This window comes from Onychostruthus taczanowskii, unplaced genomic scaffold (genome assembly GCF_017590055.1).
Source record: "Onychostruthus taczanowskii isolate IOZ18803 unplaced genomic scaffold, ASM1759005v1 scaffold28, whole genome shotgun sequence".
Lineage (NCBI taxonomy): Eukaryota > Metazoa > Chordata > Aves > Passeriformes > Passeridae > Onychostruthus > Onychostruthus taczanowskii.
This window is the reverse complement of record NW_024500128.1, coordinates 350,169-377,394: the sequence shown is the minus strand read 5'-3', so window position 1 is coordinate 377,394 and position 27,226 is coordinate 350,169. Positions and strand designations below refer to the sequence as shown.

Sequence of the window (27,226 nt, the reverse complement as noted above, 5' to 3'; positions counted from 1 at the left end):
CAACGTTAATCTATGCAGTAAGACCTCTGTTCTGTAACTTAATGACATGTAAACACGTTTGTATCCATGTCACATGAATTGTTACAAAGAGGCGTTAACTTGGAAATAGTATTTTTTGTCCTTCAACTGAAGGCCACTGCTCTTGGTAAGAAACATAATGGAAAATAGCATTGTACTACTTTGGCTCATAAAATAAAAAGCAGTTTACATGTAACATAAACTTCCAGTGAAAATCTTAGTAATGGTAGTATGCTACAAACTTTCTAAAAATTTGTTTTGAGGCCTGTGAGCAAGATTAATGGAGAACTTGTGGTTTTGGTTTTTAAATTAGATTCTTGTCCAAATAACAATTCCCTACCCACAGCAGGGGTCCTGTTTCCATTTGGTCTTTAAGCATTTAAGGAGCACTCAATATTGCAATATTTTTCCATATATAGATAAATTTGGCACGTTAGTACACTTCCCTTGCTCCAGCTGACTTTGTGGCACAGTTGCCAAAAATCCTTTGGGACTTGGCTAAAAAACTCTCACAACATAAAAGCAAACTGCTTGTTTTTTTAGTGGCAAAGGAAACTCCTGCTAGTTTTAAATTAGTCTTGAAGAGCACAGCTGCTCTCCCCTGTAGATCTACATTAGACTTGTTGAATCAGCTTGCTTTTATTCCCTGTAACAGAGGTCCTGATCTGCAATTTAGATTTATCCTTGCTTCATTTCAACTTTGGTGGAGGAACAAAAGCTGCGGTTTTGGCAGATGAGGTTACATGAGATGATCTTTCACCCTGCTGTAGCAACAGAGCATCCATTGCCTTTCATCTCTGCCTCCGGCTTGCGGGGAGGAAAAAAAATTAAAATAGTATGGATGTAAAATGTCAGCTGTGTGCAGGTGTAACTTCTTCAAGAAACTGGAAAGAGTTTGAAGAATGTGAGTTGGATGGGCTTCTTTGCTGAGGAGTACTTGGAGCAAGCTGCGGGCAGCTCCCACTAAAAGCCACTGGTCTTTATTGCTTTGCTACAGCCTTATTTTGAATGATGGCAGGGAGTGCAGTGAGCCTCAGAAAAGGGAGATAAGTGGGTTTTTAGCAGCTGCCTGCTTGTGGAGACGCTCAGTGGTGCTGGAAGAGTGGGCACTGGCAGGGAGCACATCTGTACCCTTGCCAGACAACAGTGGAGTGCTGTGCCGGGTTCTGGGTTCCGCAGTACAGCAAAGACAAGGAGCTACTGGAAAGGGTCAGTGTACCCCTCAGGGGTCTCTCTTTTAAGGAGAGACTGTGGGAGCTGGGCCTGTTTAGTCTAGAGAAGAGACAACTGGGAGGGGATCTCACCAGTGCATATAAATATCTCAAATGTGGATGCCAAGAGGATGGTGCCAGAGACAGGACAGAGACCAACGGCCATAAACTAAAACACAGGAAGTTTCACCTCGACATAGGGAAGAACTCGACACTGAGGGGGCAGAGCACTGGAACTGGCTGACCAGGGAGGTCGTGGAGTCCGCCTCTCTCAAAAAATTCCAAACCGACCTGGACGCGTTAATGTAGCGCTGCTCGTGGTGACCCTGCCTTGGCAGGGTGCCGGGCCTGGATGATCTCTAGAGGTCCCTCCCATCTCTAACAATTCCGTCATTCTGTGAGACCGTTCCAGGGGGGAACCCCGGCCCGCAGCAACCTCCAAGCCGCTCGGGGCGGGCGGCAGCCCCACCCACGGCCGGGCGGAGCCAGCCCTCGGCCGCTCTCGCCGTGGCGCTCGGCTGGGCGGGGCGGCGGCCCGCCTGCACGCCGGGATTTGCAGTCCGCCCTCCCTCCTCCCTGCCCGGTCAGGCGGCGGGGCCGCCTCTCTCCTTCCGGGAGCGGCGCGCACCCGTTGGCGGGGATCGGGAGCGGCGTTTGTTGACTTCCTCGAAGGCGGCGGGGGCGGTGTCGAGCCCCGGGAATTCCCCGCGGTGGCGGAGGCCGAAGCCGCGGCCGGGCCGGCGGGGTGGGGGCGATGGGCGCCCGAGGGGGCCCGAGCGGAGACCGCGAGGGGCGGCGCTGCCTCCCCGCCGAGCTGAGCGCCCGCCGCTGACCCGCCCGGCCGAGCGGGGCCCGGACAGGTTGGTCCCGGCGCGGGGGGGAACGCGGGGCCGCCCCGGCCGGGGCTCCGGGAAGCTTCGTGCCCCCTAGAAGAGGAGCGACTCCCCTTGGGAAAAGAGGCTGGTCTTTCGTTTCTCCTCTTAAAATAGAGTCGTCCTTGTCGAAGCCCAGAATTGTTAGGGTTGAAAGGGAGATCATCTAGTGCAACCCCCCTGCCGAGGCAGTGTCACCTCGAGCAGGTTACAGGTGACACAGGAATGCGTGCAGGTGGGTTTTGAATGTCTCCAGAGAGGGAGACTCCACACCCTCTCTGGTCAGCCTGTTCCAGTGCTCTGCCTCCTTCATATAAACTTCTTCCTCATGCTGAAGTGCAACTTCCTGAGTTTCAGAAGGAGCAGCCTGTCGGTCTTGTGCCGTGTCCCTGCCCAGTCACTCTTGGCCGGAATAAGGGGTCATCCCGTGGCAGGAGGGTGAGCAAGGCTTACAGGTACCGCAAGCTGGGGCTGGGCCTCGGACAGGCTGTTAGGCTGGTTACAAAGCTGCCTCGACAGAGTTGAAAAACTGCGTGAGTTCTTGGAGCTGCAGTTTGTGCCTTGGTACAGAGCAGTCTGGCAAAGGAAATGAGCGAACTACGGGTGTAAAAACAGAAGCATGATAGAATACTTGACAGGAATACAGGTGCTGCAAGCCATGTTCGTTTGGAAAAAGGAAGTGCAGATGAGCACTGAGGTAGTTGTGTATGCTAGTGGTGCTTTAAACTTCTAAGAAATTGCCTCTTTAAGTCCTGGTGTTTTACCTGGTAAGGAAAATACCCTTATCTCCTTAAATAAATTGGTCCCCTAGCAACTTAAAAGTCAACTGTTCCAGTGAGTGCTTTTAGGAGTTTTTTTATTTCTTAAGGAATCCTTTCATTTCCCCACTGCCTTTCACTGTATGTTTGCTGTAAAAATCAGTGTGCTGGAAACAAATTCTGGAAAAAGCAGAGTTAGGGGAGAATTATTGCCAGGACAGTAAAGTCTGCTCTGGACTCCAAAGGTCAGTTTTTCTTCTGAGACAGTTTTCTGGGAGATGTTGTTATGGGCTCTTGGAAACTTGTCATTTCCTGGATAGTGATGTAGGATCACATGCTTCTGCTGCTAATAATCCAAGTTATCTGTTCTCACATCTATTTTAGAATTTTAGTAACTCTACTAGAATTACTGTAGCAACAAAAAGAAATCTAAGATTATGACTACTTTTTGTTTTTTGAATAATTGCTGTTTAATAACGGGACTTTTGTTAGAAGTGTTTATCAGATAATTGCTCTATAGCTGAAGTAAATTATTATTGCCCCAAATTTTAAGCAGAATTTTTTCATCTGAACTCTCAGTGAAGTCAGAAAGCAGAAAACACTGGTTCACTGAACTCTAGATTACACAATATGAAGGGCTTAGCCATCTTCTCACTCCCAAACCGATATTTTTGCTAAAATTGGTAATTATTCAGAGCCTTGTGTGCTCCATTTCCAGTTTAGAAAAGTGTGAGGTGACCATTGCCCAAGTACTAGCTAGGTTGTGTTTTACAATGAAAATTAAATACTAAAAAGTTTTTCAAAAGAGCAAAGAGGATGAAGTGACATCTTTGTGCAGCTAAAATGGGCAGTAAATTAGAGATACTTTTAAGATAGCCTAAATTTCAGCAAGTATTCTACTTTGGTTTTCAGTATATCTCTATTTTCTATGTGAGACTCAAAAGCTGGGGAAAGTGTGAAAATTATTGGTCAAATATATGAACAAACTGCACTTAATGTACTCAGGGTAGAGAAATAGAATAATTTCGTCTCACAGCATAATCACAGAGTTGCAAATGCAGTAACATTTGTTTGTATTATTTCAATAGATGCATTGAATTGGAGATTGTGCACTGTAAAATGTTAAATGTGGGTTGCTTGCTTAGGAAAGTGGAAACTCCCCTGTCACTGCACACGCTATCCATATCTGGTGTCTTTTGAAATTTGAAGAAAAAAAAGAGAACATGTAGAGGGAAACAGGATAAAATGCAATGTGGCTTTACCTTTTGATATATGTTTTCATACTTTCACAGGGATTTTCTAGACAGGGGAAGCCTGACAGTCTATATTGAATAAAACAGTGATAATGAGATCCAGTTTGCTAAGATGGCAATGCTAGGATTAACAAAGGGGTCAGGATTAACAAGGGACCAGCTTGGTAGGAGTCAGTGGGGAGTTCTGCTCAACTCCATACCTGTGTCCATTATCCGTGGTTCACTTTGGAGTCAGTCTTATGTTTTTGCTAAATGTTTATACTATAATGTCATTAATTAACTACTTTACTTGATTATACAATGTTTTGATATGGCGTTCTTAGTGTATGAAATGTAGATAAACTAAAATTTGACAGAACCTTTGGGTAGAAGAAATTAATTTTGAGAGGGTAGGTGAAACATAAATGGCTTGAATATTCAAAGTCATCCATTTAGAAGCTGCTAAGTGAAATTTAGGTTCAAATTACCATGTTTGTCTGAAATATTGCCCTATAAATCTGAATATAGAATTTTAGAAGACAGCCCAAGTTGAAAGGGACCTGGGAAGATCATCTGGTCCCCCTGTAGAAGGGAGCTTGGATCAGATTTGCTGGCATCCTGTGCAGTTGTGGCTTGAAAACCTACAGAAGTTGTGTTAGTGAGTTGCAGGATGACCAAGGGCCATCGGTGAGACTCACTTGCCTTCAAGTAGCTGTAACAGGTGAGGCGCATTTCCAGTTGAATTAAAAGTTAATGCAGTTACAAAAGCCTTATCACGGAACTTGTGAACTTACTGAATGGTAATTAATCTATTTAATTTAATAGAAGGAAACTTGTGATTGGGAGGTAGGACCTGCTGTTTGGTTTCCAAAGGAAGATATGAAAAAAAAATCCAAAACAAATCCTCTAAACTTTTGGAAGTAGTTATTCCATATAAACCTTTTCAAATGGGAATGAATGCACAGCAAAAGAAGGGTTTCAGTAACCTTTTAAGATACTTATATTTGGTGCTAGAAATGTGTAACAGCTAAAAGCCATTTTGCTCCTACTTAGATTTGTTTGACAGTACTGCTTTTAATTACTTTCAACATTAAATGTAATAGTTTAATAAACAGAACTATATGATGCTGAAGGGATAATATTTTATTGATTCCTACTTCTGGGTTTTTATTTTTCCCCTCTTCAGGTAGTTGTCAGGGAAAGTGATTATTGTGACAGCATCCACAGAAAGGCAGATTGACTACATTACATTGAGGACGCATAAAGTTTGCAAATTAGCAGTGGTGGTAGTGGAGTCTGACACTGTTCAGAGAAAGTAAAATTTATCGAGCACTGTTGTCATAAAATGGGTTTTTTACTGCTTTTCTGGTCCTTGTGAGAGTAGATTGTTTATTGTAAAAACCTTGAGATTGAAAAAAATTGCCTGTTGTACCTAAGGAGATTTTACTTGGCTTTTGTAGCTTACCCAGATGTTCAGGATAGATGAGCTACAGTGATCTGGAGCGTGAGCTCAGAGACAGTGAGTTTCCATTTCCTGAAGGCAATAAAACGAAAGCGCTCTGGAGGTCTGATGTGGCTCCCATGCTGACGTGTTTCTGAAGGAGCACCGAGTACGCTGGGATGGCCGGGCTGTGCCCCTGTGCTCGGGGACTCGTGGGAGGGCGCTGGGCCTCTGGACTTTGGCCATACGGAACAATGAACAGCGGCCAAAGTAGCAGCTGCTGAGATGTGTGAGTGTGCGTGAGAATTTTTATTCCTCTTTAAAAATGGAGCAGGTATGTGTGAAAAGTGATGCCTTTCTCTGCAGAACAGTCTGTTCACAACTGGAATCAAAGAGAACCTAAGATTTCTGGAGGAGAGGTGATGCAAAGTGATGGATGCTTAAAGAGACTGGAAGTCTTGCTTGTTTTAACATCTTGTGTCATATACTCCAAGTATTGTGTGGAGTTTTTGATGCTGGCATGCTGGAATTCTGTATTATTCCTTGCTGTGCTGAAGTATCTTTTAAAAAAAGAAAAAAAAACAGTACAGCTTTTCTGAAATTAAGGTGAGGGTTGTAACATGCTCACTCAGGATTCCTTTGGTTCAAAGGCATTTCTTGAATTTAAAGGTTTTTTTATGCTTACATGAATTTATGTATACCCTTCTCTATAAGGCAAGATAAATCCATACAAAAATTATGCTGTTGTTATCAACAGCTGGAAGCTGTTCATACTACCATTATGAAGTCAAACCCTTGGAGTCTGGAAGGCAAACAGGAAAACAACCATCTTGAAATTATTTGCATTTGATATTTGGAAGTACTTTGAAAACTGTTTTATTCTCTTTCAAATTAACCATTAGGCCAAAATGAGAATCTGCTTCGTACTGGGAAAAAATTTAATGTAATCCTGCTTTTACTATCTCTCCTTCTGATCCGAGAATAAGATTAGCATTTCAAACTACAGAGCTCTGTTTGTGCAGTGGTCTGTTTGCTATTAGAGCCTCTGCATCCCATGTTCCTCGTATGTAGAATGTGTTTTGTATTTAACTGCCTCCCATGGTGTTAATGACTAGTGTTCTTAAAGCTGTTTAAAGAGAAAAGTGATGTTTCTGCCAAGCATTAGTAAGATATGGGAAAACAATATTTTGCTCAAAATATTCATTGTATTGAATCAAAGCCATTCTATAACCTATGTGGAGCAACAGACGTGGTTCCTGTTAGTTCTTTTCTTCACATTATGTGAAAGAAAACTTAAGTGGTGCCACCTCTTCAAACTCATTTGCTTATAAACAAGAAACATAATTAGTCCAGCTAGAACTTAATTCTGTTTCCTGTCAACAGTGTATTCAGGTTGGGGTTTTTGTTTGTTGGCTTTTAAACATTAGTTAGTTAATACAAACAGTAGTGCTGGTACTCATTTAATGTATTTAGTTTTGGACATTAAAGATTAAAGTCCTTTTAAGTAGGCTGTTTCATGTGCAGGTCATTCTAAAGTGTAAATGAATATATTTATCACAGGCAAAATACTTAGCTACTGTGCTGAAGTAAAGGGAGTAAAAAGTATTAGGAAGACCTTTCTTGGGATGGGATGTGTGGTAAATGGGATTGTGAAGTTTGCCTTAAGGAGATGGACATCAATTGTATTCAAAGACATTAACTTGTCAGTATATTACTTCAAATATTTTAGTGAGAAACCTTTCACTTGAACTGGGTACTGTAGGACAGATTATCTCATGAATTGCAGCTCCAGAGAGGTCAGTATTCACTCAGGTGTTTCAGTGTCAGCTCTGCAGCATTTTCAGCAGTGCATACGAGTGTGACTTGGAATTAGGAGAAGTCAAACAGATTAAAATAGGGCAGAAGTCTGTGGCTGGACTTGGTGAACCATCCTGAAAGACCTTCTGTCATCCTTCTTCCAGATTTGAGGAGCTGTAACCTGTGGAATAATCAAAACACTTGTTTGATTGTTGCCATCAGCTCATATTTTTAAAATGAGGTAATATAGTATGGGGAATCTAAATTTTGATTCCTGTCCTTGAGTGAAATTAAAGACTACAGCTGGCGTCGGGGATTTCTTACAGACATAGCGCCTTTTTCGATACTGAGGGTTTTTGTCTATCCTGACAGCAAAAAAAGCTGGGTGAGCTGTGCATTTCACCATGGCTTTTTATAGTACTGCTGATCTTGAACTGTTTAATGGCAGCTTGTCATCACTTAGTATGCAGTACAGTTAGTCAAAAATGTGTATATTGATTTTTCAGAACTGTTATCTTCTGTGTAGAAATTTAGAAAAGCATGCAAATAAAGTCCCTTTGAATTACATGGAAATATATGCTTCTCTTCTAAGTAATCTCCAGTTCTGGCTTAGAGAGCAGCATCAGAAAACCAGAGTTGAATAATCCTATAAACTAAATAAGATCTTTCAAGTAAAAAAAATGTTAGAGTAACTGGTCTTCCTAGCAGGTGCAGCTTAGGTGTATACTTGTATTTATAAAATAGTATTTGTGTATGTTGAGTTTTATTTGGAAGGTGTTTCTCTCTTGGAGGCTCACAAGGCACTTTTAGGTAACAAAATGCAGAGTAAATATGGTCCTGTTTTCCCATATTGCCATCTCCTGGTAGCACTGATGTGTGCAAGAAATAGGGAATGTACGATGCTCAGGTTTAGGAGCTATAGGAAAGCATAGGGACAAAGATTTGTGTTATATACAAGGTCACAAATCTGCTGCTTTCTTTGAGAGATAATGATAAGCTCTGACACTTCTTTAATGACATTTGAGGCAAGTGTTCTGAGAAGAGGAGATGTGTTGCCTTGAGAGGGCAAGCTCTTGGGAATTTGATGAGATGGGTGACAAGACTTGCAGAGCCTTTGGTGAAATGGGGGAGGATAAGCTGGTATGTTATGCTCATCTTGGAAGACAAAATGAGCAATTCCTTCAGTCAGTTAATGCAGTTTGAATGATGTGGTGCTTTTGGTCAAGGTCACCTTGTGCATGGAGTGATACTGTTCTTACAATGAAAAGGAAGCAAACCTTTCTTGCAGGGTTCTTTCTACTTAAATATCACAGAAATCACAGAATATTCAAGGCAGAACAAGCAAGGTAAAGCTTAGGCTACTTTTTTTTTGTCAGAATGCATCAAATAACATACAAGGCATCTATTCACCTCCTGAACAAAACCATTAAAAGGAGTTCAGCTTTGGTTTGTAGCGTTCTTGTCTTTTTCTCACTGTTGAAAAACTCCACTGCTGTCTTATTTAGTAGAAATGAGCTGTCACAGTTTTTTATCTTGTTGTCTAACTGGCTTGGAGAAAATTGAGACAAATGTGATAACAGCACTATTGTTCAGCAGTAGCTGTACTACACTCTTCATAATGCTGCATTCTGAAAGCTTTCCAGCATGGTGAGAGAAATTTGACCATACAGACAAGCTCCAGGCCTTTACTTCTTGTAATCTATTAACAAATGGAAGTCTAGTTTGAATTCAAATAGCAAATACACAGTAGAAGCAGCACTTCTACTGCTGTGAGTTTTTTTTCACTAATGCCTGCCTTTTCTGCAAAGTTCTGCTGATCAAGTAGGTTTTCTGTTGAAGTAAGTTTTTCCTGCAGTATAAAAAGCTGTCTTCATTATGCTCAGTTCTTTCATTCCAGCATTTCTGTTGGTTCATTAGCTAAGCATCAGGAACCTAAGGATTTGTTGAAGGGGAAAAAATAAAAGTCTGCTTTTTGTAGAAGTCACATCACTAGTTTGTTTAAAGGGGGGGTGGTATTATCAGGCACTTTGTAGCATTTCTTAGTACTGCATAGGAATAAAAGTAATCTTGATGTTCATAACTAAATGAGATGTGTCTTTTTTTGGTTGGTTGTTTTTGCATTTTGGAGGTTGGCTTGTTTTTAAATAAACCCCAAAACTTGTTCCAGATAACTTGTAACTCTTAAGGAAAATGCTTTTGGGGGTTTTCCATGGAGACCTGTTGCTCAAGAAAATATATAGAATTTCTTTAAGATTGTATTTTCTTATTGAATGTTTTGCTGTGCTTGAATGATGTAGGTTATAACAAAAACTCAGTGTAACATCTACTTTGCATTTGTCATTCATGTGGATCTGCCTGGTATTTTAGAGTGACACTTTACTAATGATCAGATTATTGTCAGTTTTCTCCACACATATTGAGGCAGGTCATGTTACTGTGCATGTTTTCATTCTCATCATATTTTCAGTCAAAAATTACTGTAATTGTTTAGAAGGAGGTTTTCTACTGTGACTAGAGAAAGAATAGCTACTCATGCAGTCTCTTTAAGGACAAATACAAGTCTGTTTTCAAGATTCAGAAAAATACAAGTGTTTGCATTCAAAAATAAAGAGGCTTTGGCACTTGTGCTCAGGAACCACGGGAGTCATTCGTTGATTTGTTGGAACTGTACTCTTTTACTGCTCAGTGCTGGCTTGCAAAAGCTCTGATACAACATTCCTTTGGAGTTCAGATAGTTAGTACCAGCCAAATTCTACACATTGGTGTTAAGACTTAATAAAAATGAATTTGAGGGTTCATACATCTGATAGGTACTCAAAATATTTATATCAAATAACAGTGAAATGTGTCTTTTCTAAACAGTGTATTTTCAAGGTGACATGGATTTCAAGATTTTTCTGTGATATTAAGATACTTCCTGATTATTCAGTCTTGTCATAACTTAGACAGAAACACCCTGCAGTATTATTTTGGAAGGTTTTCAGACTCTTGATGAATTTGTGAAAACTTAGCACTTATATCTGTCTTTTTAACAGCTGTCATGGAGGAGTTAGTAGAGGATGACATCTGTATTTTGAACCATGAAAAAGCAGACAATGCTCACAAGAGAGACAGCGATATTCCTGTTCCATCCTATAGTGGAGATGAGTCTGTTGCCTCACACTTTGCACTTGTCACTGCATATGAAGATATCAAGAAACGACTGAAGGAGACAGAGAAGGAAAACTCCTTCTTAAAAAAAAAAGTGAGAATTTTAGAAGAGAAGGTAAGAAGATGGTTGATGTACCAGTTTCTGGTAGCAGCTTCTTTTCTGCTCCTGGCTGGATGACAGAGAAGAAGGTTAAGGATTTGAAATATACACTTGAAATAATTTCCATGTTAAAAAGTTTTTATAAATTGTTTTATTTATTTAACTGAAATGCAGTTTGTTCCTCTGGTAGTGCAGTTGTGTCATTCTGGCATTTTTGATTCTCATGGGCACATATATGATGCAATGCAAAGACAATGGCTGATTCAACAGATGTGTAGTTGCATAGAATTTGTCACTGTACTTTGGGTGCCACTTAATGGTGTTTATTAGCTTGGGCACATGTGACACAGTATTGTTGAACAGTGAGGTGCAAAGCTTGTAAATTATCAGAATGCAGGAATTGTCTATCAAAAGAATCTTGGGCATACCAAAATAATATGGAAAAATTGGTTGCTAAGAATATCCAGCTAGGTCTAGCTAATCAGCCTCAAGTGTGAAATGCAAAGTTGCAATGCCTAACATAGATGTTGGCTTGGCTGGCTTTTGATGCAGTAATTCTGAAATGTTAGTGAATATTGGAATTTGTTTTATAGGCAGTTTCTCATGGCCAAAGGTAGTGAACTTCATTACAGCTAAAAATTGACCAGGGCACAGGTTTTTCTCTCCAAGTAAGGAATGTCGTGATTAAATGTATATCCATTGTTCAGAACACTGAGTTCTTTACTTTGATAGATGGCATTCTTATATTAGATGCAAAGATAGATCCTAGTGTTAAAAGCTGAGACGTTTTTTTAGGACTTTCTCCTGACTGTGCTACTGACTCTTAAAAGCTTTCCAAGTGTGTATTATTTTGTGGCATTGGAATGAAGAAATTGAGTCACACTTGGACAGCTTTGAGAATCTTCTTTGGGAATTCTTGGTGAAGACAGGATTGACTTTCTCTCAGAAGGGAAAAACTATCTCAAGACTGCCTTTTATATAAGGTTTAGGGGGATGTTGGGAATAGGAATAGAGCTTTAGACCCGAACCATGCTGAGTGTAACATCTTTTATGTTGTTACTCAAAATCACAATAAACAGGATTTGACCTTGACAATTCCTTTTGTCTTGTGTCTTTTGGTTTGGCCTGATTTAGCTTAATTCTCTTGAAGATGCTATTTTGTTTTCTGTAGAGAAAGCTTTTTAGTATGTGATTTCTATGAGGGGGGGTATTGAGAAGGCCAAGACTGTTAGTGACTTTCAGTCTTTGTCAATAGCTAATGTACCTGTATGCTTAAAAAATGTATGGGGAATTACCCCTTTGGAGTTTGTAATTTCAATGTGCATGGAAACTTCCAGAAAGCTTATTAAGGCTTGTGCTCTAGTTGAGTGGCTTTATTAGGGGGAGAAAAATATAAAGGACAAAACTTAAAAGGAGTCATACACATACAAAAAAAGAGTAAAGGGCAGGAACTTCCTGCCTTTGTGGCTTGTATTTCCATTCTTTCTTTCAAGCAAACACTTTAAAGAGGAGATACTTCAGGTAGATAGGTGAGTGTCAATGCTTTGTTTTAGTAATTTTTTTTGTGTGACTCCTAATTTTTAAGAAAATATGTACAAATCTGTTGTGAATATCTGCAAGAGGTACACTTAAAGGAAGTGTGCAGGATAAAAAGTATGAAAAGGAGAATAGAATACTTAATTAAAGCAATAACTTTTTATATGAATGGATATAATTCGATGTAAGACTTCTTTTTTCTGTCTTATTAAAACACTGACTATATTTTAACTCCGTTCCCCTTCTTCTAGCAATCCAGTGGGTAGTGGTTATTCTGCATTGCTTGTCTCTTCCCATAGCAGGCAGTGAGATGGTGGTGATCTGAAAATTAATAGATATTTGTAAAATAATTCTGCTTTGGCTTTTCTTACATAAATACACTGAAAGAAATCTTTATTTACATTATGAGGCATTTAAGAAATTATAGTTGGTTTCCTTTGAACTTGCTATATGTTGTGCCTTTATATGCTTGAAACTCCTTTTTCAAAAAACAGTTTACATTTTTTCAGAACGTGGAAAAATATGATTAAGGGATTGTCAGTGGGAGTAATCATAACTTATGAATGGTTTTGAAGCACTCATAGGAGTGAGCTCATAGCAGTCTACTGGAAAGTGTCCCTGTCCATGGCAGGGGAGTTGGACTAGATGAGCTTTTAAATGTCCTCTTCCAACTCAAATTACTCTTATGATTCCATAAATTAGTGAGTGTTAAGTGTTGTTAGAGATTTCAGAATCTGTAGACAGACTTTGTGGCACTTTTGGAAAAAACTTTGTCCAGTATCAGTGTATTTGTTTAATTTGTTATCTAAACTGGAAAAAAAAGGGAAAGGCTGTTAGATTAATATTTCAGGCTGTAGCACTGCCTTTTTAAAATTTTGCAGTTCCCAGCATAACATACAAAACTCCTCACTTCTCCTGTGTGTTGAACGTTCAGGTGCTTGGCTCTCGGGTGGAAGAGGAATGCAGCTCCGTTGGGCGGGAACAAGTCAATAAGGCCTACCAAGCCTATCGAGAGGCCTGCATCGACCGCGACCATTTGAAAAGCAAACTGGAAAAAATGGTGTGCCTTTTTAAGTCATGACTTCAGTGCTTGCTTTAGCAGCACTGCATAGTTAGTACATGTTTACTGTAGAATGAACTTCATATTCTTAAGATCTATGCCATTGGTTTTATGACAATACCATTATTTATGACAATACTTCCATAGAAATAATGATTTAAAGTACCTCAGTTTTATTACTGGGCTAGAATAACGCTTAAAAAATCAAAGCAAAATTTTTTGTTGTTGCATTTGTTCTAAAATATTGAATTATCAAACATGATAGAGAAATGCTTCACAAATTATTTTGGGTTGGGGTTTTTCTCCCCTCTGAAAATAGGCAAAAGAAAGTGCGGAATCCTTGAAAAACTTGAATGAACAGTTGCAATCTAAAGAAGTAGAGCTGTTACAACTAAGAACTGAAGTGGAAACTCAGCAAGGTATGCATTTGGTTACTTCATCTTAAGGTATGTTGAGGAGCGGCAGTGGTTATATTGTGATCTTGGGGCATGAAGAGGTTTAATTCTATATAGGGGCAAGGTAAGAGAGGCATGAACAGCAGTGAGGTACTTTGAACTTGTCTTCATTCTCATGAATGGTGACGCATATGTTCTGAGGTTGCTGTGTTCATCCACCCTAGATGATTTACAAATTTGAGAAATGGGCACCATCTAACAGTTTATAGGCTGTGTCATGTACATCTCTGGACCCCACCACCTTTTCCTCAGAGCAGGGCAGAGGCCTGTTCAAGTATAAAGATCATTCAGTCAGTCCCACTTGCTCTGGCACCTGCAGAGGATCCAGTATATTTTGCTTCCAATTGCTTTGTCTCACTGTTGGATACGACAAAGACGAGGATGTTGTACAGCAATAGCTGCAGTTGCCAACAGTTACTTAGCTGGCTGGGAAATGAGGAAAAATAGAAAGATCTTGGTTGTAGAGAGCCTTGTGAAAAGAGGAAAGAGAAACTAACACTATAACCTGGCAATTCCAAAAGCCCCAATCCAGCATCTCTTACTGCAGTTGTAAAGAGTGCTCTGTATGTGATAGATTAAAACACCATGGAAGAAAAAAACCCTTGATTAATTTAGTTAAAAGAAAATGCCATCTGTATAAAGTCAGAGTATGGACTGACTTCAAGAGTCTGTACAGATGCAGTCATTTGAAAGGCATTTTGAGCATAGCTGTGCTTGAATTTCATTACTCTCCAAGAGGACTTCAAGGATGTAATGCACTACTTCAATTGCACAAATGTTTAAACCTAGAAAAACGAATTGCAGGTAGTGCTAGTATCACTGTTGAGGATGTCATCCTTTCAGGAGGTAAGAATTGCAGAGTTTGGAAGGAGAGCTTTGAAAATGTGATGATTTCCTTATTTGTAACTCAATTTTACTCATAAGAGTACTTTGTTAAAAAAAATCATTGTAAGCTAGGGCTGTTTAAATATTAAATCTGGAAATAAGTGTACCACACAGCTGAAGATTTATGGGTTTTCTTCCTGTCACATTCCTTCTTTTCTTGCTGTCTCACTAATGCCCTGCTACTGATCTGATGGTAGCATCAGCTTAGGTTGCTTCTTATGAGGTGAATTGCTTCAGTCTAACAAAATTTGTGTAACTTTTATGCTTTCCCCTTTTGTTTGGATTGTATCTTTTGTTGTTCTTTGTGGAACTTCTTGATGTTAAACCCGTGGAAAACTTAATGGTAAGTGATGTAATAATACCAATCTGAGAGCAAAAAGACTCATGTTTTCAAAGCATGTAAGAAGTATGCAAGTTGGCATATATGATGTGTATTTGCCATAAATTGATTTTTTTTATTTTCAGTGCCTTTTTATGCTAGTACTTCCTTTTTCTCTGTGTCAAATGTCCAGTGCATTCCTAGAAAGTAGGGCTCCATGCTTTAAACCCAGAAAATAGACCACCTCTGCCAAGAGCATTACCAGTGTTATATTCCCCTGTTGCCATAGACTCCTGTTTCTTCAGAATACAATGTTTTTGTAGGGCATGGGCTGGTTGAAGAGTGTCTTGCATACTGAGTTATATTCTTTGGACTGAGATTGGAATCTAATTGACTTGCTTGTCTTCTTTACAGTGATAAAAAGTCTCAATTGTACTCAGGCTAACTGGGAATTAGAGAAGCTGAACAGTGACCTGAAAGTGCATAGTCTGGAACAGGATCTAGAAAAACTCAAGGAAGAGTGCAACAGTCTCAGAAAGGAGTTGCAAAATTCCAAGCAGAAGGTACCTTAATTTTTAAGGAATTTTTCTATTAATGGTTTGTTTTAAATCCCAAGGTCAATCAAAATCAAGGATTAACAAAACTATGAAGTATACAATTGAGTGAAATATTAATATCTTGGTAAAATTAACCTTAAATATTTTCATAGACTGTCATTTTTCTTGGAAATAGGGACAGGCTCCACAGGGAGGTGTTCATGGCATCAAACTTGTCCAAATTTAAGATGTGTCTGGATAACACTCTTAATTAGAAAGTTTAGCTTTAGGTAGTCCTGTAGTGTGCAGGGAATTGAACTTAATCCTTACAGGTCACTTCTAACTCCAGATATTCTATGATTCTATACAGGTGAGATTTCCCAGCCATTGCCCATATAACAACAGAAAATAAAGCTTTATGATTTTTTATAAGTAGCCACTGCAGTTCTATGTAACCTGGGCTACTAAGAAAGTTTGGGCAAAAGCTGGCCTTTATTATTTTATTTTTTTTAAACAGCAATGGGATGCTAATGTTTAAAGATGTCATGAACTGTGTTTAAGGAGGCCTAGTACTTTTCTTTAGGGTAGTTGCATGAAGCTTGTCAGGAAAGTACCTCTTTTGGCACCCTTCCCTGCCATTTCTGGGGCAAATATCTGTTCTGAGGGACGCATTTAGTAACCTAGGTGTTGTTAGGATCTCAAAAAGAAAATTGAGGTAACAGTAACAAAAAGCAGTAAGTTATTGTCTAGTGCATTCTTTCTGCTTTCCATCTTACCTTTGATGAAAGGTACAGTGCCAGTCTCCAGGACTCTGCAATCACACTGAAGTTACACAGTGAATGTAAAATATTTGAGTGTGATTGTTTGAGGAGGCAGACTGGTTTAGATTCCTTATGGTCATTAATAATGATGATTATGTAATCTGGAATCACACAGCATTTGAGTGAGTCTGCATTTTTTCCACTAGGTGGGGATAAAGCATATGAGGTGTTTTGTTAACTTCCCTTACTGTTGGTTGTTTCACTTGGGTCTGGAGCTGTTTCAGGTGCTTTCAATAACTTGTAAATCTGAAGGCTTGCTGTAACCTGTGTGAAGTTCTGGTGTCTTCGGGTAACTCTAGAACAGAGTAACAGCTGCATAAATAATTGCAGATTGTATTGTGAGAGTGAATGATGTCAGAGAGAACAGACTAAAATAGCATTTGTAAGGAATACTGCATGTGACACTGTTTAAATAACCTTTATGCCAGCAGCTTTTGTTGCACAGAACAAATACAGGGAACAGCGTTTTGTTTTGGGGGGTTTTGTTACATTGTTTTTATGGGGTTTTTTGTTCTTGTTTTGTTTGTCTTCAATATAATTTCTTCTTGATCATGGTAACTGCTTAATATAGGAAATTAAAAAGTGCCTGTTTTCAAATGTGGAGTAATACAGTGCAACTTTTTTTTTAAGCTATGAATTTAAATCTGTGGGAGATGGTAAAAAAGTTCAGGAGGGGAAAATCTGTCAGGTTAAATACAGTCAAGTGTGATCAATGGGCAATGACAAATCAGCATTATTTCAACTCAGCTGGTCTTTTCATTAGTACTTATTTTCATTACATTAGTTAGTTTAGCTAACATGTAATGAAAGTAAGTAATAATGAAAATGAAAACAGGAAAACATGTTTTCAAATGTTTTCTGCCTTAGCCAAGTGTACTTTCTATTTTTCTGTACTTTTAGATATTCTTACTTAAGATTTACATTGAAATTGATGCAGTGTGTACATTGTATTGACAAGTTGCTTGAAATACTTGCAGCCTGTCTTAAAGCCTGTAAAGGGATCAAATCCATAACAGCTTTGGTTAGAAGGAATGATAGGAAGGGAGCATGGAAGTAAGGGATATGAAAGGGAAGGGAGCTCATCACAAGTGAGGGTCTAATAGAAGCACAGCTAACAAAGTGAGGCCAATGTTTGATTTGTTAAACAATCCTGGTAAATTTAGTGTTCTGCCTATATGTGCAATTTTAAAGTAGTCTTTCAGACTGAAGAGATAGATTGTGTTCTGTCATAAAAGTAACTTGTGGAAGTAAATTTATACTGAAACAGCTTCCTTTAAGTTAAGGATCTTTATATACTGAGACAGAAAGAACAAAAAAAAAGAGACTGTTTAAAAAGCAGAAATTGAGACTTTTCATGTCCATTGAAGAAAGTAATCAATCTCTAATTCTGAGAGTTCAGCTGTTTTAAGAAAGAAGAGCATGGAGGTGGCTGAGCAATGCCTTCATATAAGTAGGTAGTTTAAGCATTTTTTAGTGGAAATTCTTAGTAGAATTGAAACCCACTTTTGAAACCCAATGCAGCTAACAGAAATGAAGACTATACTTGTGAATTTCAGTATTAGGCAAAACGGAGTTTCACTGCTGTTTTTTGGGAGAGAAGATCTGAAATCATGTCATTCATTCTCTGTCTTCACTGTTATGCAGGACCAGACTCAAGAGGAAAATCCATTACATGGAGACCACCTTCAAAGGCAAGACATCCAGAGGTATGAAATACTTTATTTTCAGTTTACTGAGGGACAGTTAGTTGAACAAGTAAATTATAGTTGCTGACTGCTTAGGTGTGTTATTTCAAGTTACATTATTTCATTGAAAGTCTATGTATAGTTATTTAGCAAAATCGTTGTACATTTTTTTCTTTGTTGGGTTTGTAGTTCAGGATGATGAACATTTATATAGTTATGCCTCTTGGTGCACTTACAGCATTTTCCACCAGAGGGAAGAGCAGCCCTTCACAATGCTAGGCTTTAGTGCAGTGGGCCTTGGTGCTTCCTTTGGTGTTGAAGAGACTTTTCAGCCACTGAAAGAGAACATACAGACACTTCCCATCATCTGTTCTGTGGTGCAGTGATGATAACAATGCACACACTACACACAAATCACACTTTGTCCTTTCACCTTGACTGGATACTTATTCCTGTGGTTCCTCCTGGAGCTTTGCTGTCAGCCTCACACACCTGATAGAAGAAGTTGTCTCAAGACACAGCAGTTATCTCTTTGATTACGGGTCTGATCAAACTGATCATTTGATCAAATAACTACTGAGCAGATTTATTCCACCAAGTGGTGCTCAGGTGGCAGCCATCTAAAACAGCACATAGACAATATAGTGTTTATTGTAATATAATACTAAATGTGTAATAAATATGTAAACCCATCCAAAAATCTGTGGAGAAAACACCTGAAAAACCTCCTATGAGAAACATTTGTTGTAGCAAGCAATCCTGCTTTTTATATGAAATGGTGGCATTTGCTCCTAGTTAACTTTCTGGAAAGTAGTTACTTTGTATTGGTGAGCAGCCTGCAAATCTGACTTTAAATTATCAGTGTGCAAATCTAATTTGCTGTAGATATAAACAGGCTGTCATAGTGAAGGTTCATATTACATCTTAGCAGGCAGTATAGAATAAACCTCCAGGCACAGGGAATCCTTGGTTTTCAATTACAAATTCCTTGAATTAGGCTTTGCAATGGGATTCTAGGTCACTATCCACAAAAACAAAACCTGTTGCATGTGATTTAAGTGGAATTCTGGTACTTGCAGTCCTTTGCAAGATGCTTGTAAAAGTGCTAAATACATTTTAAAAAATTCATCCAAGCACTTCCCTTCTGGTTGGTGGCAGACACTTGAGCAGTCCCTATGTTTACCACTTCTGTGTTAAATATTGGACAGTTCTTGATCTTATTTTTTAGACCAAAACATGAGAATTAAGGAAGTGTAGTTGCCACACCAGCTTTAAAATTAAGTTGTCATCTCTTAAGAGTTGAAAGAGCCAAAAGGAGTCTGCAGTAGAAAGGCCACAGGTTTAGCTGAACTTCTTGAAATATCAATTCTGAAAATTTTAACCTTCTGTCAGAATTGCTGACACTTAATACATTATTTATTAAAATAACACCTTCCTGTGTTCATTAACAGAACTTTATGAATCTGAACGTTTGTATTCTGGGGAAGTATTTCTGTGGATAGAAGTTCTATTTCTTTGTTTTAAGGGAACTCTCTTAGTGTTAACTTGCATAATAGCTACTTCTCAGAGTGATTTTGAACATATTTATGCTTGATATTTCATGCAGGAGTGGTCCTATATTGCTGTTTTTGAAGGATAGCGTTACATACAGTTATAAAATTTATTAATTCTTACTCCTGAGATATTCAGCTGTTTTCAAATAAATGCCTTTTAATGAATGTAATGAAGAAGAAAAAATTCTGGAAACTCTCATCCATTATATTTGTCCTCAGTATATGTGTTTTGGTAGAATGTTAATCATTAAAAAAGCATTAAATCATTGCATTCATGCTTAAGTTGAAATAATTACATCCTTATGTCTTTGAACACTAAGTTAATTATTAATCAACATAAATGTGATATTCAGTGAGCCTTTGCTAGAAATTTTATCAAGAAACATATGGTAATGCTGACTTTTTTTTTTCTCTTAATTTTCTTACTAGTTATTAACCTGAAAAATCAGTGTTGGAACAGTGCTGCTGTTGCTAAATATGTTTCTTGTATTATGCTTAGAGAATGAATTGGAACACTATTTTTACACTGTCTGATTAGGCAGTGTATTAACATAAATTAGAGGCCTTGAATATGAAAGAGTGTGGTTTATATTTTAGATTGGACTCTGTGTGGGTCTTGGGTATTTAGTCTGAATTCAGTGTAGCAATGTGCATGGTGTAAGACCCAAATACGGTTTTTTGATTATTTGAAATTACAATCAATCACTCATAATATGTGTTGGGATATGTGGTCATTTATTGAAAGGTATTTAGAGTTAACACTCTGCCTTTTTTATAACCTGGTGTTACTTTAAATTAAGTATTCCTTTGAGATGACTAATTTTATTGGAAGATGGTTAGTTTCAGATACTGAAATGAAAAGTAAGCTTCATTTCTTTCCTTTGGGGAGTTGAAATTATTACACCTAATATGTCAATATATAATGCATTGTATATTGCAATAGGCAGGAATCAAAGAAAATATACAAAGGTCTATCTGTTTTAAGGTAATTCTCAATACTGTTCAGTCCAGTTACAGTTATGGTACTCCAGCAGAATTTGCAGAACAATTTACTAACAGTCAACACTTGATAGGTATGTTAATAGACTGCTTTAGAGGCAGCAATATTTAACTTGTAATAAATTTTTGTTTTGAAAGTTTGCAACAAATATATTGGGACCTGAAGAGAGAAATGTCCAATTTGCGTGTGGTGACTGACAAGCAAGCTGAGGTCCTACGAAAACTGAAAAGGAGCCCACCAGGAGCCAAGAAAGGCAAGTCAGTGTTGGCAGTAACAGACCTTACAAACACAAACCATTAATTTAAGCTGTAGCATTTTTAAAATAAACCAGCTATCGTATCTTGTCAGAATCTCATCAATTGAAGTTGATAAGCTAGACTGTATTGTGGTTCCAGCTTCCCCATTTTCTGCTTTTGCTTCTGTCTCATACTGGTCAACTTCACACATAAAGGTGTTGCTGATGTGTTTTTTCTTCAGTACTGTATTCTGTTCCCCTTGTGGCTTTTTTCTCAGTCAAGTGTTGCTTATGTGCACAAGGCTGAGGTGTTAAGTTTACTCGTATTTGACCTTTTACCACAACTACTTCGTATTGGGGGGAAAAAATCTTTTTGCAAATGCAGTCTTATTTTCCTGGTACAGAATATATGAAGTATTAAATTTGCAGCATTTTAAAATCAGACTTTAAAAGACTGAAATTCCCTATTTCTTTATTATTGTATTCAGAAAAGTTGTCGTTCCTAACAAAACGCTACACAGTGTGACATTTTCTGAATTTCAGAATACTGGGGAAACAAAACTGCCTTAAATAATTTTAAGGGTTAAATATTTTCCACATGAAGTATTTAAAATTTCCATGAGCACTTCATCAGAAAGTTCTTCTGTTCCATGCATATGTTTCTCTCAAGCCAAATGGTAGACTATCAGGCAAACAAACTGTGGGAAAGAGTTAATTTCCTTTGTTTTCTGCTCACTTCAATTGTGGTCTTTACTGTGCTCAGAATACTGGTGGAAGACAGTGAACTTGGTTACAATGTACTGGTGACAGTCTCTGATGTCCCTGTCCATTACCAGATCAAGACATTTTGTTTCTAAACAGCTCAGTGAGGTAATGACAGGATTCACCTCCCGAGCAGTCCCTGCCTTTGAGGTCAGCAGTGACTAATGATCACTTTGTCTCTGGTACTTGGCTGATACAAACTGTCAACCCATTTTGTAGACTTGGCCATATTGTTACCAGGTGAGTCTGTGTTCCTACAATTCTAAAACATGTTTGTCAAATAACTGCAGCAGAGAAACTGGGAACTGAATGAGTCTAAATAATCTTAGATCTGTCAAGGTTTGATGTGATCGTATACTGTCTTTATGGCCTTACTTTTAAATTGGAATTACCTGCCTTGCCACTACACAACTACTGATTTTTCTCTTCTCCTTGGAGAGGAGACTCATTTTCTGCAGTTCTTATGCAGTTGTTCATCCACAGCCATAGAAGGCATTCTTGTTTGATCAGGAAACAGTGGACTTTTGCCTTTTCATCTGTAGGCTTTTTTCAGTAATTTTTCAGAAGTATGTGAGAGTGGACAAGTCTGATCTTGGTCATCAGCCACACTTATGTATGCAGTATCTTTGCTTATGTCTATAGACAAACCTTGGCTTATGCAAAATATGGGTACAGTTGACTGAAGCCTTCCACTTCCTATACCTCTAGAACTGACTTTTGGCATCTACAAACCAGCTGCCATTGTCAAAGGTGCATTAATTCTGCAGAACACATGTTCATTACTTTGTGTGGGACGTGAACAGTATCAGTTAACATGTGGATCCTACTTAGAATGTAGAGAGGCATTTTCAACAGATGGGTGTGCTTGTGGGGTTTTCTGTTTATTTTTTTTCTTGTTAGTTTTTTTTGGGTTTTTTGGGGTTTGGGTTTTTTTTTTTTTCTATTTCTGTTTGTTTTTGTATATTTTCCATCTATTTTCAGTGGATTAATTTGTTCTTGAACTTCTAAAGGTTTGTGGGTCTCAGATTGCTTGTTACACCTGCCAGCACAAAGGTGCCAAATCCAGTGCCTTAGCATGTCTTTCAGACATGATGCCCATGCTGTTGGAGAGTGGCTTGGGCTAACATCCACAGACTTTAATTTATTGTGACAAACAGAAATTGTATTCTTTTATTCTCAAGATACCAGCTTCTTTTTCTATCCCTTAAGAACTAAAGTTTAAAATTGCAATTCATGTTCAGGATTAACAGCTGCTCTAGAAAACTCTATGTAAGATTTAACTGCAGGAAGCATTGATCTACTCTGATTACACGTTTATGTAAATTATCACTACAAACCAAAATGACCAGCTTGTATTTGGCCATATGTTCAGATATGTGTTGAAGGTACAGCTCTTCCATTTCAGGTAGATCCTGCTCTGTTTCAAAATCCCCCCCTGCCTAACAGTTTAAAACTTCTCTAGAGTGTCACATGGCTAACATTGCAGTCTGTCACTTTGCTTGAAAATCAGACAAGAGAACCTGTGAACACCACGTGTTTCCCTCGTACTGCTTCATGGGCAGTGAGAATTTGGGTTCTGGATGGCACGAGAATACAACTTGTTCAAGAATCAGTGGAATAGGGAGCAGCATTGTCTTCTGCATCTGGATGATTTCCCCAAGCATGTGAAAATGGTCTCTGTTTCAGCATTCATTTCAGTCTGGTCAGAAAGATCCATCAGTTTATCTGTGTTGAAAAGGGAGATATCCTTGCAGTTGGGTGTATTTTAGACACTGTGATTTCAGGACTTTGGGTTCATCTTGAGACTGGTGAGGGTAGTATGTTGTTTCTAGATTTCAAGTAGTTACTGAATATGGTCCAAAAACTTGTGGCTTGAAGAAACTGTGTTTAACATCCCTGCTAGACTGTAGTACATTTGGAGTACATGAAAAATGCATTAGATAATGTAATTTTTAAATCTTTTTTTATCTTCTTTCTTCAGCTGCCTGTACTGCACCAGTGCAGTGTGTTGACTTGAACATTTCAAAGGTGAATTTGACATCTGGGGTAGCCTATAAAAACCTGTCACAAAATGATAAAGCCCTCGGCAATGCTGTGTCTCCCCCTCTGCTGAGAGATGCCCGTGTCCCATCAGAAAGGGTGACCCTACAAGCTTGGACAGATGAGAGACCAATTCCAGCTGATGGCAAAACGTTTCAGGAACACCATTCCTACGGAAAGAGCTCTCTGGAAGATAATTCCTGGGTATTCCCAAGTCCTCCAAAGCCCAATGAGAATATGTTTTGGGAAATGAAAAATAATCCAACTCTGTTAAACTGTCCAGCAGATTACCTGGATCAATGTAATCAAAACTGTCTGCACAAGAGTTAAACAATTTTTAGAATGAACTGAGGCATTTTTGGAGTGATTCTGAATAGGCACCTTAATGCTCGAACTTTTAAGGAGAGAAAACAAATTGCTTGAAATGTTCTTTCTTTATTTTTAATTCTAGTTCCAAATCAGAAAGCCTAGTCTTCCTCTGCTGTAAATCAGGAGCGAGTTCCTTGATGTTAAAGCTGTGCTGGTATAATGTAAATACAAAGAAATCTAGCACGGGGCCTAGATAGTCATGTACTACCAAGGACATGCATTTGCTAAAGGTTACAATGAAAAGTGAGTTTGTGGAATAAAACAAAATAATCCAGTTCTGTATTTGTTTGCTATTTGTATGTTATCAAGAAAATACTTGGTATCCAGTGTTAGAACTTGTACCAGCTCTGAGCTTACATTTTGACAGTGTTCTTTTTCAGAATAAGAGATAATATAAAGAACTGGATTCTCTCTTCCTTCCTCCTTTCAATTACTTTTGATTCCTCCAGTCTGTAAATGCATTATTCTGTAATATTTAACTAAGAAAGGTGAGTTTATTTTTTTTTCCAACCTTGATTTATATGAGAGAGTGGCAGGAGAAAAACCACCCTTAGGCTATCGTGTTTCGATTGCCTCATTTAGGGCTTGATTGTGAATGGTGAAGGACCGTAAGTAATGCTGCTGCTGAACACTGTGACTGCTGGAGGTTCAGCTTGTTTCCCTCAGCTCCTGCTGAAGGAAGCTGCTCTAAGTGCACAGCGGTGCTGCCACAGACCCAGCGTGCTCACAGTGCAGTTTTCTATATTGTGCCTCCTTTGCACAGCACCACAACTCTGACTCTTCATTCCTGCGGTGGTGAAGGCTACTAATTTTTCTTTTGTTAAAGAAACAAAGCCTTAATTTAATTAGACTTGGTGTTATTGCATTGTTGATATGCAAAAATAAGTATTTTTGTGGTGTCTTTAGTATGCCACTGAGAACCAGAGCTACTGGAATTCCAACTACTTGCTTTACAGATTATGGGTGTCTAGGCACTACTTCTTCATTATTTTTTTCCTCTTAAGGCCATGAACTGTTTCTAGGCAAATATAATTTTTTCTTTTTTTTTTTTTTTTTTTTTGTAAACTGCTCTGCTTCATATCTGGCTTAATACAACAGGGTTAAGTGAAATGTTTTGACTGCTTAAAAAGTTGAAGAAAAATGCATTGTATTTTAGATCCATGATACCTAACTTGTAATGGGCAGGAAGATACTTAATACAGAATATGCTATTTACAAATGTGTGGGTGGGTGAAGTATTCAGCTTCACAAATCCAGCTTACCATCAAAGTAATAAAAATTAATTTCACAGCTGCTTAGTAGCTAATTATCTTAAGATGGCTTGCAAATAGATGGGGAGGCTCTGGCTGTAACCCAGCCATAGTAATGATGGGCTGCAGAAGTGTTACGAGGGTGCAACGTGACCTGTGTGGTTCCAGACACTCTCCCTGCACTAAGTACTTCAGACAGAGCCCATCTTTCACTTTGTCTATCAAAAGCAAAAACAATGCCTGCCAGATACCTTCTGTAGTACAAACAGCATACATAAACAATGTTTCCCATTCACCAGACATTGTTTTTATCTTTCTATTATCTTGCTCACGTATACTGGCTTGTCTGTGATTAATGGAAATGGTGTCAGATGCTGGAATTTATTCTGACCAATGAACACAGCTGACTCAGGGGAGTACAATCTCTTGGAAAGTAATAGAACAAAATCCAATATGCATAAAACAAATCCAAGTCACTAGGCTTTAGGTGATAGAACCAACTACCTATGTAATAACAAAGAAAGCATTTCTCATGTGGCTGCATAAGCTATATGCTACCTAGTTCTAATGTAGTTTACTTTTGGGGTCCCCCACCTCAGTATTACAGAGGTTTTTTATTAAGGAATGTAATATTCAACAGGCATTAATATGATTTGTGCAATGAAGGAATTCTACTGTGTAAGATATTAAATAAATTTATTTTTGTTTGAAATTGGTTTCACTAACAAATTTCCTTTCCGTATTTGGCACAAAATTTTTTGCTGAAGTTTTAATTCCTTTATTGTGTATAAATGTTATTCCAAATACAATTAGATTTGAGGTTCATTGCTTGGACTCAAGGAAAAAAATCAGCCATCTGCTGTAGCCTGTTTCAGCATCTTCTGGGAGAAGTATCCTCCTGGATGTTGAAATCTGAAGGATTGTTACCTCTGCCTACTTGTGTCAAAAGGTTCCCAGTCAGCCTATCCTGTCCTTTATGAAATTAAAATTAAGATTTTCTGTGCAGAGCCTGAGAATTTCCAGGTTTTGCATTTGACCCTTGGTTTATATTCTGTGCTCCTTCCCAGGGTGGAGAAGGGAGCAGCAATGTTTGATGAGAGGGACTTCAGGAGTGCTGCTGCTAACTAGGGAGAAAAGGGACTGATGCCAGAGACTTTGCTGCAGGCAGCATTTCCAATCCAATCACTCACTGCCATGTCCAGGCTGTAACATTTGAAAAGGAATGTCCCCAGATTTGGAATCACCTGGGAGGTTGCTGGCTTGTGAAGCATCTGTTGGGTCTGAAGCCTACAATCAGATTTCTACTGAAGATGGAAAAGTCATTTAAATCCATGCCACTAGTGGCTTACAGTGCTTTTTCCATTTTCAGAAGTGAAATCTTTTCATCAGTGACAGCAAATTACATGGAGAAGTGGTTGTAATAACGGGGTTCTGGTGTTAGTGTGGATGTGTTACATAAAACTGTAAAACTGCATATAGTAAGGACCAAAGTTCTCAAATAATTATGTTAAATGACCCCAAGAAAATTTTAACTTGAATGCAAAATTTTAACATTTTAAAACCTCCACCAATTTGACAATTTTTAATTGAAGAAAGCACTGTCTCCATTTAACAGAAATGAAAGCTTTTGGGGCAGGAGGAGGTTGTTGCTTTGCACATTTAAATGATCAAATGGCAACCTGATGATTATGTATTTGGGTATTTGGTGAGTTGGATGAACATGCTAATAACTTCTATGTAAACTTGCATTGTTTGGTCGATTTTAAGTATTTTTAAAATCTGGTAGTTTTAAGTTTCCCTGCCAGTTTAGTGGTGTCCAACTGATCAGTTTTCCCCACCTGTGAACAAGCCATATTGAAGAAAGCAAGCCCCCAAATTAGCTGTGATGCATTGTCCAATTTTTACAGCTGGAAAAAGACAAGAGCAGCACAAGACATATGGTGGAGTTACAGTAAAACAATACCCATTCCAAGTAAGGAAACACAGGTCTGTGTAAGTATTACACGAACTATACTTGTGGGATAAAGCAGATCGAATTTTCTTCCAAAACCAACTTGCAGCAGACTTTGCCACTCCTGTGCTGAGACAACTGCAGCTTTAATGATGCTGTGGGCTGGTAAAGGAAGAGTGAAGAGCTCTGC

General features: G+C 38.6%; 1 protein-coding gene across 1 annotated transcript; it reads left to right on the top strand.

Annotated features, from left to right (window-relative positions):
- The first annotated feature begins 1,847 nt into the window (after positions 1 to 1,847).
- On the top strand, positions 1,848 to 25,797 carry AZI2 (5-azacytidine induced 2). The gene is made up of 8 exons (XM_041407709.1): positions 1,848 to 2,089; positions 10,365 to 10,594; positions 13,050 to 13,175; positions 13,495 to 13,594; positions 15,249 to 15,397; positions 17,836 to 17,897; positions 20,567 to 20,682; positions 23,408 to 25,797. Exons 2-8 carry the CDS (start codon positions 10,370 to 10,372, stop codon positions 23,794 to 23,796), a joined length of 1,167 nt encoding a protein of 388 aa, XP_041263643.1. The 5' UTR covers positions 1,848 to 2,089; positions 10,365 to 10,369; the 3' UTR covers positions 23,797 to 25,797.
- The last annotated feature ends 1,429 nt before the right edge of the window (positions 25,798 to 27,226 follow it).